Raw genomic sequence first — 15,078 nt, 5'->3', positions numbered from 1 at the left:
AAATGTGTTTTTCCTACTAGATGCCAGTATAGAGGACTGGCATTTTGTCTTTCAGAAGCTTCCACACAGCGGCTGGGATTTAGCCAGCACCAAGTTTGGGCTGGGCGCATCGTCTTTTGCCTCGTTTGGCAGCTATTAATAAAAGCACGCCACGTGCACTGCCTGCTTGCAGAGAGCTGGACAGGCAGGGAAGAGGTTTGGGTGCATGCATGGGTGGCACGAGAGGCAGTACCTGGGGCGAGCGTAGTGCCAGGGAGGTACCTGGCACCTTTCCTTCCTTGCAAGGAGGTGTTTCAGGTGGTGTTAGGGTGTCAGGCAGAGCCTGAAAACAAGCCTGACATGCCACTGGAGTGAACATGAGCATTGAGAAGGTGAACTTGTGTTTAAAGCTCTTGCGGGAAGCCTGAACTCCCGCCTCCTCGCTGGTGGAGGCATGGTGCTGCCCGTGGCACTGCTGATGCACGGCACGTGGGGGATGCTCTTCATGCTGCCCCCCATGGCACTGCCACCACTCTGCCGGCCTCTAAAAAAAAAAAAAAAACCCACTCCACCAACAATGTGTTTTGGGTGATTTGTTTTTTTGAAACCTTCCTCCCCCAGCCTGAACTATTTTGGTTTATGTTGTCTGTTTCTGGCTCTTCCCTTTCTCCTTCTGCGCTCTTTCCCTGTGTCGCCTTATTCCTCCCCAAAATAAATGCTGTTACGCTCTGAAAAAATACCCAATTAGGAAAAAAAAAAAAGAAAAAAAGAGATTCTCTGAGTAGAAAAAGCCTGTGCCTGAGAGTATCCAGGTCAGCTCCTTTAGCTTCATTTGCTCACGCATGGAGGGAGTGTACAAATGCTTCTGTCAACCAGATGCACATTTTGTAGTGCTACCAAGGACTTTACGGGGCGCAGCGCTGCGGAGGATTAGTCTATTTAGCCATGTAAAGCTCTCATTAACTCCTGCTGAGTTCGACAAAAGTCTTTCTTGTGTAAAAGCTAAATAAAATGGAGTAAAGATTTTTGGGCTTTGGCCTAATGATTTTTCTTCTGGGAAAAAAAAAAAAAACACCAAGAAATATTTGTGTATCAGGCATTTTCTTACCGTGAAACACTGTGCGTCATGTGGGATAGCATCTCAGGTGGAGCAGAATCTCGCAAGGTGCGATGCTGCTGAGGAAGTGAGAGGGCTTTGATATGACATGGCTTGACGTGCTGGTGGCACGTTACATCAAAGCAAATTTTAAATCCTGAGCCTGCTGGCGGCTCAGTGGGATCTCCAGCTATTCTGTGAAAGAGCGGTGAAAGGGGCTGCTCGTCCTTCCCTGCTAGGTCAGGGGTTTTGCCGAGGAAGCTCTTGGGTCATGTTCAGCGCTGGGTGCTGTGCTCTGCAGGAGGGGATGCTGCTGCTGCGGTGTGGGCAGGCACCTTAACAGGAGGTGGCTTACACGTGCAAATGCAAGAGTCCGTGGACTCTTCTGCTTCAGCTCTTCGAGGGATTAATACTGCTGCGCTCTGCGGGCTGGCTCCTTGTGCCTTGGCTTGGAAAGCCAGGGAGCGGAGGCTGGGCTCCCAAGTGGCTTAGAGACCCTGGGGCAAGAGCTCTGGCTGCCAGCGCTCCTTCTGCTTTAGATAATTCACCTAAAAGGGCTGCATTTGGGCAACACAGATGGTGGCTGCTGCCTCAGGGCAGTTTGAGGTAAAACCCTTCCTCGAGTTGTTCCGGGCATTCAGAGGTGGACTGACAAGCAGCAAAGCTGGGGTTTAGGATGGGGGTCCTTGGTCTGCCATGTTCGTGGTGGTGGGTTTTGCCCTGGGAGGAGGGTGGGGAAGGGGTGCAGGGTGCCCTGCGATGCTGTTTTGTGGGACACTGCCCAGAGCACAGGGGGAGGGGGACGGCGCTGCCTTTCCACGCTGCTGGGTGCTGCTTTGGGTGGCCAGGCTTGGGGAGCCAGGATGTGCCATGCTGGGAGGGATGCTGGGCTGCTCCCCTCCCTTTCTAACACGGTCACTGTCTGTCCACAGGTCAGGTTGCCCGCTCGGAAGCCATGCTTGGATTTTAATAGCCATGTTCCACCTAGCCATGGACCTTGCTAGCTGCCAGCCCCCAGCCAGCGGTGCCGGGGGGAGGCTCTCGCCACGGCCAGCGCTCCGGCACAGACTGTCCCGCAGCTCACTGTGGGGCGCGGGGAGCGGGGAAGAGCTGCGTCGCCCCGGCCCCCCCTGGACCTGCACCCCTGCACCCCCCCTGCAGAGACCCCGCTCCCGCCGGCTGCCCCCCACTGCCCCGCTGCCCACCGGCCGCCCTCCACGCCGGCTCCGCTCCCGGAGGGGCCGGCGGCACCTGCGTGGCCGTGGCTTTGCCCCACGGGACGGACGACCCACGGCGCTGCCCGAAGTCATCGTTTGGGGCCCTACGGGTGAGGAGGACTCCCTGGAGAGCAGCACGCTGCCCAGCGCCTTTGCCACCACCGCCGCCACCACCGCTGCCACCACCACCACCACCACCGCTGCTGCTGCCACCGCCGCCGCTGCCACGCCACCCCGTGCACCCCCCAGCACCCCAGCTCCCGCGCCCGGTGGGGATGTACCCCGCAGCAGCCCCGGTCGCACCAGCACCGCCGAACCAGCTGCCGGCCACAGCAGTGGTGGCAAGGACGCTCGCCCGCCCCGTGGGCTGGGAGACACCACAGGTAGAGTCTGCCAGGCGTCCAGTGCGGCAGCGGGTGGACTGGGAGGGTTGGGGGGTCCTGGAGCAGAGGGGTCACCGCCACAAGAGTTTCCCTGGCAGCAGAGCTGCCTGGGACAGAAATAAGTGGGATGTTAAATAAGAGCACTCGGGAGGCAAGCGGCAGCTCTGATTCATCGCTTTTATCCGAGGCGTTTTCCAGCAGCTTGCTGTGTTTTTCCCATTAGCAGTATCCATCCATAGCCCATCGTCTGTAATCGTGTTTAGTGCGGTGCTCGGCACGGCGATGCGTTCCCCCAGCGCTATCTGCTGCGTGGACGTGGATGGGAAAGCTGCTTCCCATTTATTTCAAATTATATTTGTTATTGCTAGTATTAAACTGTGGGATACCGTTGTATAGTTTACAGAATTTACTCACTGTGCATCGACTGCTTTTAGCCCACAGTGATCTTCTAGTGAATCGAAAAAGAATTTTATGGCCTAATCTTAATCCAAATTAATTTATCTGGCCTGCCCTGCTTGGCAGAAATAGATGAGGCAACCATAATGTTGTTCCTGACTTAAAGGAGTTATTTATAGCAGTGAAAAATCTCAACCTACACACCTTTTAAAAAAACCGCTGGAATCGGCTGCACAAATTAGTGAGGGAGTATCAGTAATGACTGCCGACATCAGCTGCTGGCTGCATCACACGCATGATGAGGACTTCAGCCTGGTGGCCCCAGACCTGCCACAGTCGGTGCCTCTGGCCTCGGTGGCATTGCCCGCGCTGGGTGTGCGGGGTCCGGTGGGCTCATTGCTGTCAGCTGCCTGTGGCAGCCCGTCCTGCTCCGTTTGCTGCGGGTAGGAGGATGGCTGCTGGCACGTGCTGGTGCTCAGCAACTTGCTGGAGTCAGCTGCCTCGTTCGGGTGAGGACGAGCTGCCGGTGCTGCCCGCCTGCCCACCGGTGCTGCCCGCCTGCCTGCTGGTGCTGCCTGCCTGCCTGTCGGTGCTGCCCGCCTGTCCGCCCGCGCATGCCACCGCTGCCCTCCCCGGCAGATCGGCAGAGACCGCAGCCCCGGCAGCCTCCTGGGGGACCGGCTGCTTTAATCTGTCAGCTCTTAGCTCTAATTAGGGGCTTTTTCTGGGATTGGAGTTTTTGCTAATTAACTTCTTTTCGCTGAGTGGTGAATACAATGAATTCCTTCCCAGGGCTAAAGGACCTTTTTGATCTCAGCCCGTCCACCCTAAATTGAAAAGGGCCTGAGCTCTGGATCTGTTTTTCCCCCCACCGCTGGGACTGATCACCCAGGAGAGCTCCCGCTGGGGAGCACCGAGCCCCTGCCCTGCCTTGGGGCCAGCATTTTGGGAGCAAGCGGCCAACGCCGTCTCAAGGCACCGGCCGTGCCATTGCCGTGTTGCTGGCGGTCTGCCTGTGCGAGGCCGTGCGTGTTTCCAGCCCAGCTCCTCTCTGTTATGTAAGCTTTAGCGGCTGGAAGTGTTTGTTCTCTGCTGGGAAAAACATATGGCTACAAATTAGGATTAGGTAACTTGTCTGTACTTTTTAATTTGCCTCGGCAAGCATTGCAAGTCCTCATCCCGTAAGGCGCCGCACGTCGTGATAGGAGCCTGGAGTGGGTGGGTGGGTGGGGAGGGATGCTGCTCTCGCAGCTTGTGGTCCTTTAGCTTTTTCTGGCAGCAGCCCTGGGGGTCAGGGTGGTCCTGCCTGCAGCACCCAAGGGAGCTGGGGCCACTGTGGGAGCTGGCAGAGCTGCCCCAGGGCTCCCGCAGCAGAGTGGACCCGCGCTGCCCAGCATGCCAGCAGCACCCTTGTTCCCGTTGGATTGCGTGCTGCCGTTGTGCTAACGAAGGTGCTGCTTCCCTCCTGCGCCGTGCCCTTGCTTCCCTCCATGCATTGCCAGAAAGGAACTCACTGCTGGGTGATGCTGCGGGCCTGCGGGGGTCCCTGGGCTGGGGGCACTTCAGCAAAGGGAAGCAGCTCACTTAGACTAGCCATGAAAGCAATTCTGCTCAGTGAGATCTTCCTCTCGCCCTGCTCCTCCATGCTGAAGAAGTGAGGAAAAAAAAAAAGCCAGAAACAATGTCTCCGTGACTCACTAGCAGCAAAAACAAGCTTGAAAAAATTCTGTTGGAATAGCGAATGCTCTGCTTGTAGGTAGAAGAGGAGGCAGACAAACAATTACTTGTAATGCCCAGAAAGAAAGGAGAGGCTGGTATGTGCTGCCGTGGCTTGGTGGGTGCCGCCGTGCCGCGGAGTTGTTCTGGGTAACCCACAGCTCAGGTGTGTTTGTCCCGGTGCCACCTCTGCCTGCTCGGCGCTTGGCAGAGCGCTGATGGCAGTCAGATGGGGACGCAATGTGTTCACCCAGGCGTAGTTTATGCTTATGCTTTTCAAAAACGTGCTTCCTTTTTCGGGGGCTGTCATAATCATTTTACGCTGGAGCACGGAAAGAGAGAAATAATTAAAATTCCAGCATGTTGCAAGAGGCAAGGGGCTGTAAGGAGCTTTCACCGGGGCGGCCACATGGATGCTCTCCGTGCGGGCTGGACTCCTCCACTGAGGCAGAGCATCCTCCTGTACTGTGGGCTCAGCCAAAAAAGAGAAGAAAAGAGGAGAATGAATCAGAGACTGTCAGAGCAAAGGCATGAATTGCACTTGCTGGGTTGTCTGAGGCTCTCCTTTCAGTATTATTAGAATAAAGCCGTCTTTAATTAAACTTTTAAGTGCTTTATAAGGCAGAAAACTTTATGCACTGTCTGCTGCTCTTAATGGGTGATTTGATCGCTGGTACACAACGAGGCTGGCATCGTGCTCTGCAAGCTGCGTGCTGGTGAAGGAGCCGGTGCTAAGGGGCACCCCCTCCCCATGGCTGGAGCAGAGGTGGGGGCCAGGTTTGCCAGCTGAGGGGGGATCCTGGGTGGAGGCAAGGGGCTGCATGGGTGCTGGCACGGGTGCTGACATGGGCACCCACCATCCCAGCAGCCAGAGTCATGGCATACTCCAGCCCACCCTCTGCTCCTTCCCACCGCTGGCCAGGAGCGTGTCAGGAATAAGTAACAATAGAGAGACATTCACTTCCCCATGGGGAGATGACCCTGCCTTCAAAAAGAGGGTGCAGGAGAGGGGGCGCTGGATGCAAGAAGATAGTGGATGCAAAAGGCTTCAAAGGAATTAATTAAAGATAAAATGTGTTTAAGAGAAGACCCTGGGCAGTCAGGATGGAGCTGCCTCTTTGATCCGCTGTGCAAAGGCGTGGGGAGCCATGGCAGCCGGGGGCCGGAGAGGAGGCGAGGGGGCTGGATGGCATCTCCTGGGCCAGTGCCCACCAGTCGCCATTCCCAGGGGGTTCCCCAAGGAGCCTCTGTAAGGCCATGCATCAGCTGCAGTTTTCCTTAAGGAAGGAGGAGGATGGCTGCAGCAAGCAACGTGGCCGTAAGCTGAGCTCTCTCTGGCAAGGGAGAAGAGACTCTCTTTCTCCCCAGGATTAGCAGGTGCTGTGCGTGCGTGTGTGCCTTCACCCACGTCTGTCTAAATGAGCCAGAAACTCTCCTCTGCTGCTCTCAGAAGTATTTATTGCTCGCTGATATTTGCTGTAACACCTGAGAAGATAAGTCCCAGTGTCTTTAGCATAAGCCTCTAGGATCTTCGTTCTTGGCAAGAATATGTCTCAGCAGCAACAGCAGGATACTCCCCTCCTTTCATCCGTCTGACCCAAAATACTGGGAGGTTTCCAGGAACCTTGGTGGGTTTTTTGCTGAAGAGCTGCATTTTCAATTCTGGATGACTAATGCTGACTGGGCTGGGGTTCGGATGCTGATGCCCTGGTTTGCCAGGTGGAAAACTGAGGGGCTTTGCCTGCCCAGACTGCTTTGCAGGCAAGAGGGGTGTGAGGAGGAGCGGATCCAAGGCAGCTTCCCAGCACGGTGGGTCGGGCAGTCGATCAGCTGGCTTTGTACCAGAACCAGGTTTTCCAAGAATATCTCCTCCCCTATACCTAACCCTCGTGGTTTTAGTAAATTATTTTTCTTAGAAGCTATTAAACAGCAGTAGGGTTTGTGTTAACGGCAAAGTCTGACTGATCCCCCCTGGGAAAGGCCATTTGTGGCTGCGGTTGCAGCAGAATGGCCGCACACCGCTCCTGATTGAATTTTTCTGTCCGAAAGCAGCTTTATTGGCTGGAGGAGGCTTTGGGGGATCAGATGCATTTTCTGATCGGGAAGTTCTAATGCCTCTGAAGTCCAGCCGATTTTCCCCAGCCTCCCCACGCTGCTCGGGAGAGGGATATGGCATCCTGATTCCCATGGCATGCAAGAACGGAGGAAGAAGGCTCATAGCAGGGATGAAGGTGGGATGCTGAGCCCCATGAGAAGACCCTGCTTCGGACAATGCCCCTCCTGGGGCGCCGGCACTGAGGTCCTTGTGTCCAAAGGCAGCTGGGGACAATGCCCAGAGCGGGTGGCCAGGCAGCTGCCAGCCTCCTGTGCCCGATTGACTGGTTTTAAGCGGAGTGGATCCTCTCTGGTAGTGGCCATCTCACGTTGCTCACTCCACTGCCGGGAGATGCGGTACCCGATGCTCAGCTGCAGCAGACTGGGGGGATCCGCAGGGCCCATCAGCCTGGTTGTTTCTTGTTCTGCACGTGCTCGGCTCTTCCAGCTGTATTTTGCCTGCTGGGACATGGACAGGGAGCCAGGCCATGAGCCAGTTGCTGAGCCCCCTGAGAGAAACCCTTTGCTGGATTCCCTCATATGGCTGTTTCAGGCAGCAGCGCTGGCGTGCCCGTCAGGCTGGGAGATGCAGCGCGAGTGGCCACCCCATGCGGTGCTGAGCTGAGCGCAGCACAAGGCAGAGGCAGCAGTGGCAGTGCCGGTTGTTGGCTTCTGCGTAGGCTGTGATGCTCACCGTGGAAATTGCTTAGAAGGTTATTTTGGCCAGAAGCAATTGCCACAGTAGCGAGTCCATCTGCATTTTCATTGTTTCCCTCTCCATAAGGTCTTCAGCTGCTCCCAGGAGCCAGTTCCCTTTCAGTGCTCATTACTGGGAGCCCATTGGGATGGTCGCTCCCCAGCTAGAGGTGATGCTGTGAGCGAGGAGTGAGAGGGAGAGGTGTTAGGGCCTGACCACGCACGTGTTAAATGCTGCCGCAATCAAGTACTTGCCTCTCCAGCTCACCCCTGCGACACCAGGCTTTCCCTGCTCCTCGCCGTGTGCTGCCAGACCTGACCCTGGGGATGGTTCCTCTTTCAGCATTTTGGCTCAAACTGGGAGTTGTGGGAAGGGGCTTAGGCACCTGGGCTGCAGCAGGTATTCAGGGTGTCTGCTGTTTTCCACCCACTGCCGGTAACTCAAGATTAGGCTCTGCAAAATGAAATGGAGCTGTTTTTTCCTTTTTTAATTTTATGCAGCTTAGAGGCCTCGACGAGGGTCTTCAAAGAGTTGCAGCTCATAGCTGTTTTTATTGGGAAAATGAAAAATACGGTCTCCCTAACCAGAGCTGTTGAAATAAAGGCCTTGGGGGATAGAGGTTCTCTTTGTTTTTAATTAAGAGCTTATATCTCCTGTTCGCTGCCATTGCGCACTTCTGCAGCAGCAAGACATTAGTCTCGAATGGATTTTCTCATGGAATTAATTCCATTGATGCAGAGCTGTCCGAGAGCCGTTTCAAAAGGTGGCCAGAAAGGCCAAAACGCAGCGCTTTCATCTCAGTGGCAAATATACCGTCCTTAAAATCACACATAAAAAAAGCCCTGGCATTTGCTGGCTTTGAGAAAATTGGGTTTCTCCCTGGGATGTAGGGAATTTGGAGTCGCATTCTGTGGGGCGATGCACGGCTGCTGCCCACGGGGATGCTGAGAGTGGATCTCCCACCATGGAGGGGACAAAAAGTCCTGGGTGAGAGCAGAGTGTGCTCGGATGGCACAAGAGTGGAAAAAACCAGCAATATTTCAGCATTTCTAAGGGTTCAAAGAGCGCCTTTGAAGACTTTCCCTCCTGGCAGGCGACACATGAAATTCTGCTGCACTAGCAGAAGCGCAGGGGTTTGGCCACACTTTCAATTCCATTAAATACTTCTCCTGTAATTACCCTCGAGTTAAATGGTCACTGCGTCAAATTGCCTAGTAAAAGCCTTGTAAGAGGGAACCGCTCGCGGTCCCCTTGCAGAGATGAGGCGTTCACAGCTGCCGTGGCTTGTGCTGGGCAGGGCAGCAGCTCGCTGGGCATCCCTCCGCAATGCCAAGTGCCAGCCTCTGCCCTTCCTGCAGCTTGTTTCTTTGCCGGTTATTAATGTGTAATTAATTGACCGCCGGGTTCTGTAGCTTGCTGGGATCAGAGCTTTGCCACTTGAAATGTTTGCCGTGGAGGTGAGCAAACAAAACCCAGCCGCCGTAATTCTTGTTTCCAGGGTCTTTCCTGTGGCTTGCCCTGAATTTTGGGGGTGCAGGCTTTCCCTGCGAGTTACATGTGTGCCGGAAGGCTTCCCACACTGGAGGAGGAGGAGGGTAATTTTACTTTATGAGCTATTGACTTTATCCTCCAGACCGATTGGACTCCTAGGGCCATGTTTAAAATACTGCTCTGCTCTTTGCAGCCCACTCTCTCTTTCATCTTACCTCGCCCCCTGCCCCGGGTGGTGTGTCCCCCATACGGCATGTTCCCCCCTCCCGGGACGCCCCATCCATTAACACCTTCTCTTGCAGACTGGATGTTTCTGCTCGGTTTCGCTCTGTACAGTTCTACATGTTCCTTTGAAGGCCTGGAGGGAAGGATTTGATATATTTGCAAAGCAAGAATAAAGACCTATTAGTCTTTATTGCAGTGGGTATTGCTATAGGGCTTCCCAGGTAATCGTCCCGCTACCCACCAGGTCCCTTCCCCTTTTTCCGTTGCTGCCATGGTTAACACTGTTGGGAGAAACATCTCCTGTCCCCTTGAAATCCCCCTGGGCTCTGGTGCAGAATTTATGTGCGATGCAAAGGAACTTCTACTCCAGTACATATGGCAACTTATGTATGTGATGGAGTCTAAAATTATCCAGCCCTTCTTAAAATCCATGTGTCCTGCTCCGAAGAGCTGCCATCCTTCCCAGTGCTCAGCCTCCTGCAATCTGTTCTGCCTGCGCGTTTCCCTTTATGTAAGTGCAAAGATTAATTGCATCGTTAGGTTCTCTCGTGTCCCTGCCGCCTCTGCCTCGGCTCCCATCTTTGCAGAAGGTCTCATTTCCGACGCCGCTTCTGTTTTCAAAGGAATCGGGCACTGGGCTGTTTTTATTTTATTTTTAGAGCCTTTTATCTTTTTCGGCAGTGTCCCACTGGGAGCTGCTCCAAGATTGCCGCGAAGGACACGGCCGGGCTGGCTGTGCCGGGCTGCTGCCGGGGTGGGCGTCAATCCTGACCCGGCATATGCAGGAGTGAGCTGGGAGCTGCCGGCTGCGGCTCCGTCAGGACACGGCTCCCGTCAGGACACAGCTCCTGTTGTGACAATCCTCCGGAGCCAGAAGTCTTTCTCTGCCCCTCGCCTTCAGCTGGTGGGGTGCTGGCAGGAGGTGGGGAAACCTGTGGCGTTTTCCCTGTGAATTCCTTTGGGAAAGGAAAGCCGGAGGCAAGCAGCCCAGGAGCATAATGATTTGGCTCTGGCTCCCCAGTTGCTCGTGGAAGCCAGCCGGTCTCCCCAGCTGCGGGGAGGATGACCCTGCCAGCCTGTGCAGCTCTGGGCTTGGTGGCTCCTGAGTGATCCTCCCTGTCCCAAGTGGCATCCCCATGGTGTGGGCTGTTAGTTCGGATCCCCGCCTCTGCCTGTAGAGCCATGAAGGGGTTCTGCGAGACCCTGCTGGGTTTCCTCCTCAAGGGCATGAAGCATCAAGGCTGCTCCTTGATGTCGGACCCCTCCTGGGGTGGAGGAGGTGGGTGCTGGGTCATCTCCATCCTCTGCCTCCAAGGTCCCCAGCCCTCCCATTTGCTCCCCCTGACCCGCTCTTTGTTCTAGCAGCTGGTGCCAGCCTTTCTCTGGAGGAGTCTTGCTGTTCGAACCAATTGACGGGTAATTGGGAGTAAATGGAGGAAATGGGTCATTTGCAAAATAGGTGCTTGAGTTGATGGAGAAAAATAACCCTGACGCATCCCATCCTGTGCTTGGCATTGCAGGGGCTGCTGGTCCATCTGTCCGATGGCTCCCCAGGGAGGGAGCCATGTGGCTTGCAGCCCTGGGGAGCAGAGGCAGGACCCCAAAGTACACGGGGTTTGCAGCATTCTGCACCTCCCTGCGTTTTGTTGAGATCTTGCCTTCTGGCTCAGCCCTGGGACCATGCCAGGATCTAAAGAGCCGGCATTTCAGAAGCGTTGGCCTTTGGGAACTTGTTTCTCCTTGGTCCTGCCTCTAGAAAACCCCTTCAGCAGAGATGTCTGCAGTGTGGCTGACATCTGCCGCCACCTCCCGCGCCAAGCCATGTCCTGTCCTTAAATCCAGCTGGGATCCTTGCTCTTTTCTCCAGCTTCTCCCAAATCTCCTGCATAGCATATTCGCTGGCAAAGCAGAATAAGTGGTAGATGATGTCGGGTGTATGCTGCCTTCCAGAAACCCTTCTGCAAAATAAAAATTTTGGAAGCGAGTGATTTTGCTCCACCACCAGATGCCAGAGCTTTGTGGTTGCCAGGGCAGGTGTCAGGCCATCGCTCCCCTCCGCTTCATGCTGGCCCTTCCCGGCAGCTCGGGGTCGGTCACTGGCTGCTGCCGGCACACCGGCTCCGGGGCTGGGAGCGAAGCCTTCCCCACGAGCAGTCGCTACCCGAGTGCTTGGCACTGGGTGTGTTTTGGTGAATCAGATTCACCGAAGGTGACCTTGGTTTTATGATATTAAACTGTCAAGACTCACATTTCTGAGCCTTTGATTTACGCCCAGGATGCATCCTGGCAGCAAAGTCCGCAGCGCTTCCTAAAAAGGTGTTGCTGCTGGCTGGCGTCGTTGCTCAAGATCAGGGATTTTATGGGTCTCTGCATCTTGAGCGGGGATCCACGCCTCCTTCCCAAGGCAGCCAGCAGCAAAGCCGGCATCCTGCAGCCTGGGCAGTGCAGTGACACTGACAAGCGTGAGCTGGTGGTGGACCTTGAGCAAGGATGCTCAGGTGGTGAGGTGTGCTGAGAGACACGTGCCCATGGGCAGGGCTAATGGAAGCCGGGGTAGCCCCTTGAGCCGGGGTGTGATGTATGTTTGTGCTCCCGAGAGCTGGGAGGCTGCTGCGCTGCGTGCTGGAGGTAGCCTTCAAAAGGTGAGTTACATCTCGTTGTGCAACTGTGCCGAGCTGTTTCCATCTCCTCTCAGGTGTCACCATGGGTCTTGGTAGCCTTGCATGGCTTTTCTCCTGCTCTTCCCCATGCCTGATGTGTTTTCCTTCACGTTTCTGGGGGATTAGGGTTTCTTTGGAGGTGCGTGGGCTGGGGAAGCGTTGAACACCCACATGCCCTGGGAGGTGGCAGCTTTGCCCTGGGACTCGGGCTAAGCTTAGGTAGCTTTCCTCCCTTGATGAGCATTGCCAGCAGTGTGGGCATATGGACAGGGACCTGAAACCCCTGGGGTGTGGGTATGAGCAGGGGGAGATGAGATAATGAATTTCAAGGGAGTCAAAACTTTTGTCCTTTGAGAGAAGGGAGCAGAGCAGCAAGCATCATCTGCAGTTTGAAATGCCACTGATAAATCTCATCTGGCCTGATTACCCAGCCTGATGCTTGGGCTGCTGCTCAGAGTCTTGCACAAGCTCACCGTGAGTGGGGTGCACTGTTCCGAAAGCAGGGGAGCCATGGCCTGGCCCCAAATCTGCTGCCCAGGAGCATGGGAGAGCCCTGAGCAGCATTCCCATGGGAGCATGGGGATGCTCTGCGCCAAGTCCCCATGGAGCGCAGCGCTCCGGGCTGTGGTAGGGGCACGCTGCCCCCAGCGAGTCTCTCCCAGGAGGGTTTCCCACCCTCCAAGGAGGGGACCGCCAGGTGCACACGGCTTTTACCGGGCAAAGGATGCGCGCACGTATAGCTGCTGACGCTGGAAAGAGCTGCTGTGGCCAGTTTGCTGCCGAGCGCCTGGCCAGGTCTGCAGCCAGGTCTGAAGCCCATCTCCTTGCTGGGGCTGCAGCCAGGGTGGCCCCAAAGGCATCCCCAGCTCTGGCCGTGCCGCAGCCCCTGCACAGGTACCATTCTTGCCCATGGACAGTGGGCCGGGAGCCGGTGCACTCTCTGTGGGAAGGAGCAGTGATTTCCTTGCTGCATGCACCCGCATGAGCTGGGAGCACTATTGCACAGATGCACATATAGATATATAAATATAAAAAACTGCTTGTTTTCCTGTCATGCTAACATTTATTTATTAAAAATACCATCCATCAGGAGCTGCAACATCTGTTTGTGAAAAATAGCACATCCTTGGGCTGCAGCCAGGAAAATCATTTCATTACGAAATTGCAACTGTAAAGCAGCACAAAATCACAAACATACTGTACATTGAGATGCTTTTGTTTCCAAACTGCTCATTAGGAATGATACACGAGGCAAAATTATACCCTGTATAAGGTGAATTAGGAGAAAATGAGCCCATCCGACCTTCTAAGTGAGCAGCAGTTAGTGCGGTAATTATTATCTCTGGTTAATCCCGCACCCACTGCAAGGCTGCGCTCAAGTTTCCCTTTCCGTCCCGGAGGGGATATGTCTTCACATCTCTTCCGTTCTTTGTGCCTAATTCGGGCTGACAAGGAACATACTTGAGAGGATAGGAAATGAGAAGCCTGGCTTAAGGATTATTTTATGTAAGGCAGGAGAGAGGATTGCGTCGCCGCTGCCGGGGGCTGCGTACGGCCCCGTGCCAGGGAAGGGCTCAGGAGGAGGCGGTGGGGGGGGTCTGTGCATGGCAGGGGGCTTTGCTTGCCGCCACCCAGGATCCCCCTTGCCTCCCGTCCACACTCTCACTTGTGTTTTTTTTCTCTGCAGGTCTGGCGGTTCATCAGATAATCACTATTACCGTGTCCCTCATCATGGTCATAGCTGCTCTGATAACAACTCTTGTCTTAAAAAATTGGTAAGTTCCCTTCTGGGTCTGTGGCGCGTGGATGGGGACAGGGCGGGGATGGGGGTGCCCTTCCAGCTGTGGGTGCTAAAGCCCGTGGCATCCACCAGGATGGCTTCCAGAAGGCATTGCAGGAGAAAATATTTTTTTTTATATATATACTGAAACCTCCAAAGGAGGTTGAAGCACCTCGGTTTGTCTGTGCCCCGGTGGCTGCCCTGCCTCTCGCCATGTGGCGGGTGGCTTTGGGGACCAGCATGTGGCCAGGGTCGGGTGGCTAAATCCCATGTGGGACATGTGCATATTGCTGCTCTGGGATCAAGTCGCTGCAGTGTGATGCCACCTGGTGAGGTCAAAGTGGTGTGTGTGGCTGCAGCGGGTGTTCCTGCAAGGGAGCCGGGACCCGCCTGGCGCTGGGTGGCATCTCCTCTGCCACCTTGCTTAAGCAGCTTTGCTGCTGCTCCTGCAATCACCAGCCTGGCTCGGCAAGGCACAACTGCGTTTTCTGACCTTCCCTACGGCTCCAGGGACTGAAGGGCACCTTCTGAGCCCCTCAGATGCCAATGGTTTGAAGCGTGCCCCATCCCCCTGGGCCCTTGTGTGCTCCTCCGGCTTAATTTGCTCCCATTTATTCTCTCAGCATGGCTTGGGCGTATGGCAAAATAGGTTAGCTTTCTGCTTCAGGCGCTCGTGGCTTTACCTATTTTCCCAGGGAAACTGGCCTACTTTGAGGTCAGCGTTGCTGGTGTAGTGATATGGCGGCAGCTCTGGGCCGCTGGGAGAGCTGCCGTGCGGTGCTGCCCTGCTCGGCGACCGTTCTCTCCTCCTGCCCGCTCTGCCCACCCGAGCTCTCCACGGGTGCTGCAGCAAATCGATTCCTGCACCCAGGAGGAAATTAGAAAACCAAGCTGATGAAGAAGCCTGCTCGCTTCCTGGGATTAGGGAAAAACCTATTTGCAGGGCTACAGAGGCATCTTAATCTCGGCAGAGTTGTAACGAAGCGTTGCAGCTGGCCAAAAGCACTGAGTTACTCGCCTTGCAGCTGGGTTTGCTTTGCTGGGAGTGGGCCCGTGGGCAGGCATCAGGAGTGCAGCTGCTGATGCTCGTTTCTATATCTCAGATGGGATTTACTGAACTAAACTTCCCTACTTGTAGTAGTATTTCAGTGAAGGAGAGGGGAAAATACTTTATAAAACACTTCTGGGATTTTTCTCTAATAGCTGTCCTAAGCAGTCCATGTCACTGATCCGGCCAACTGCAGCTTGGCAGAGCAGCTCGAGTAAGCTCATGCTGAAGCCGGGGGCGGGGGGGGGGGGGAATAAATACGGTGATCAGTGTAGAATAGAAATTGTTCACAATAA

The 15,078-nt window shown here is 55.1% G+C and overlaps 1 protein-coding gene across 4 annotated transcripts in view; it reads left to right on the top strand.

Moving 5' to 3' along the window:
• Positions 1-15,078, top strand: part of AJAP1 (adherens junctions associated protein 1) — a 156,622-nt gene that overhangs the window by 125,998 nt on the left and 15,546 nt on the right. For 3 of the 4 annotated variants that reach the window (XR_013926968.1, XR_013926969.1, XM_080380220.1), the window contains exons 2-3: positions 2,008-2,675; positions 13,642-13,729. Coding sequence is in view for 1 of the 4 variants with exons in the window: in XM_080380220.1 (XP_080236346.1) it covers positions 2,008-2,675; positions 13,642-13,729 (756 nt within the window). In the remaining 3 variants the exon portion in view is untranslated. Of the gene's footprint in view, positions 1-1,573; positions 1,682-2,007; positions 2,676-13,641; positions 13,730-15,078 lie in introns of those variants that run through there. The other variant, XR_013926970.1, reaches the window with a different exon arrangement.

Source organism: Falco punctatus (genome assembly GCF_963210335.1).
Source record: "Falco punctatus genome assembly, chromosome: 3".
In the NCBI taxonomy this organism is placed as follows: Eukaryota; Metazoa; Chordata; class Aves; order Falconiformes; family Falconidae; genus Falco; species Falco punctatus.
Note: the sequence above shows the minus strand (reverse complement) of the source record. Positions and strands in the feature narration are given on the sequence as shown.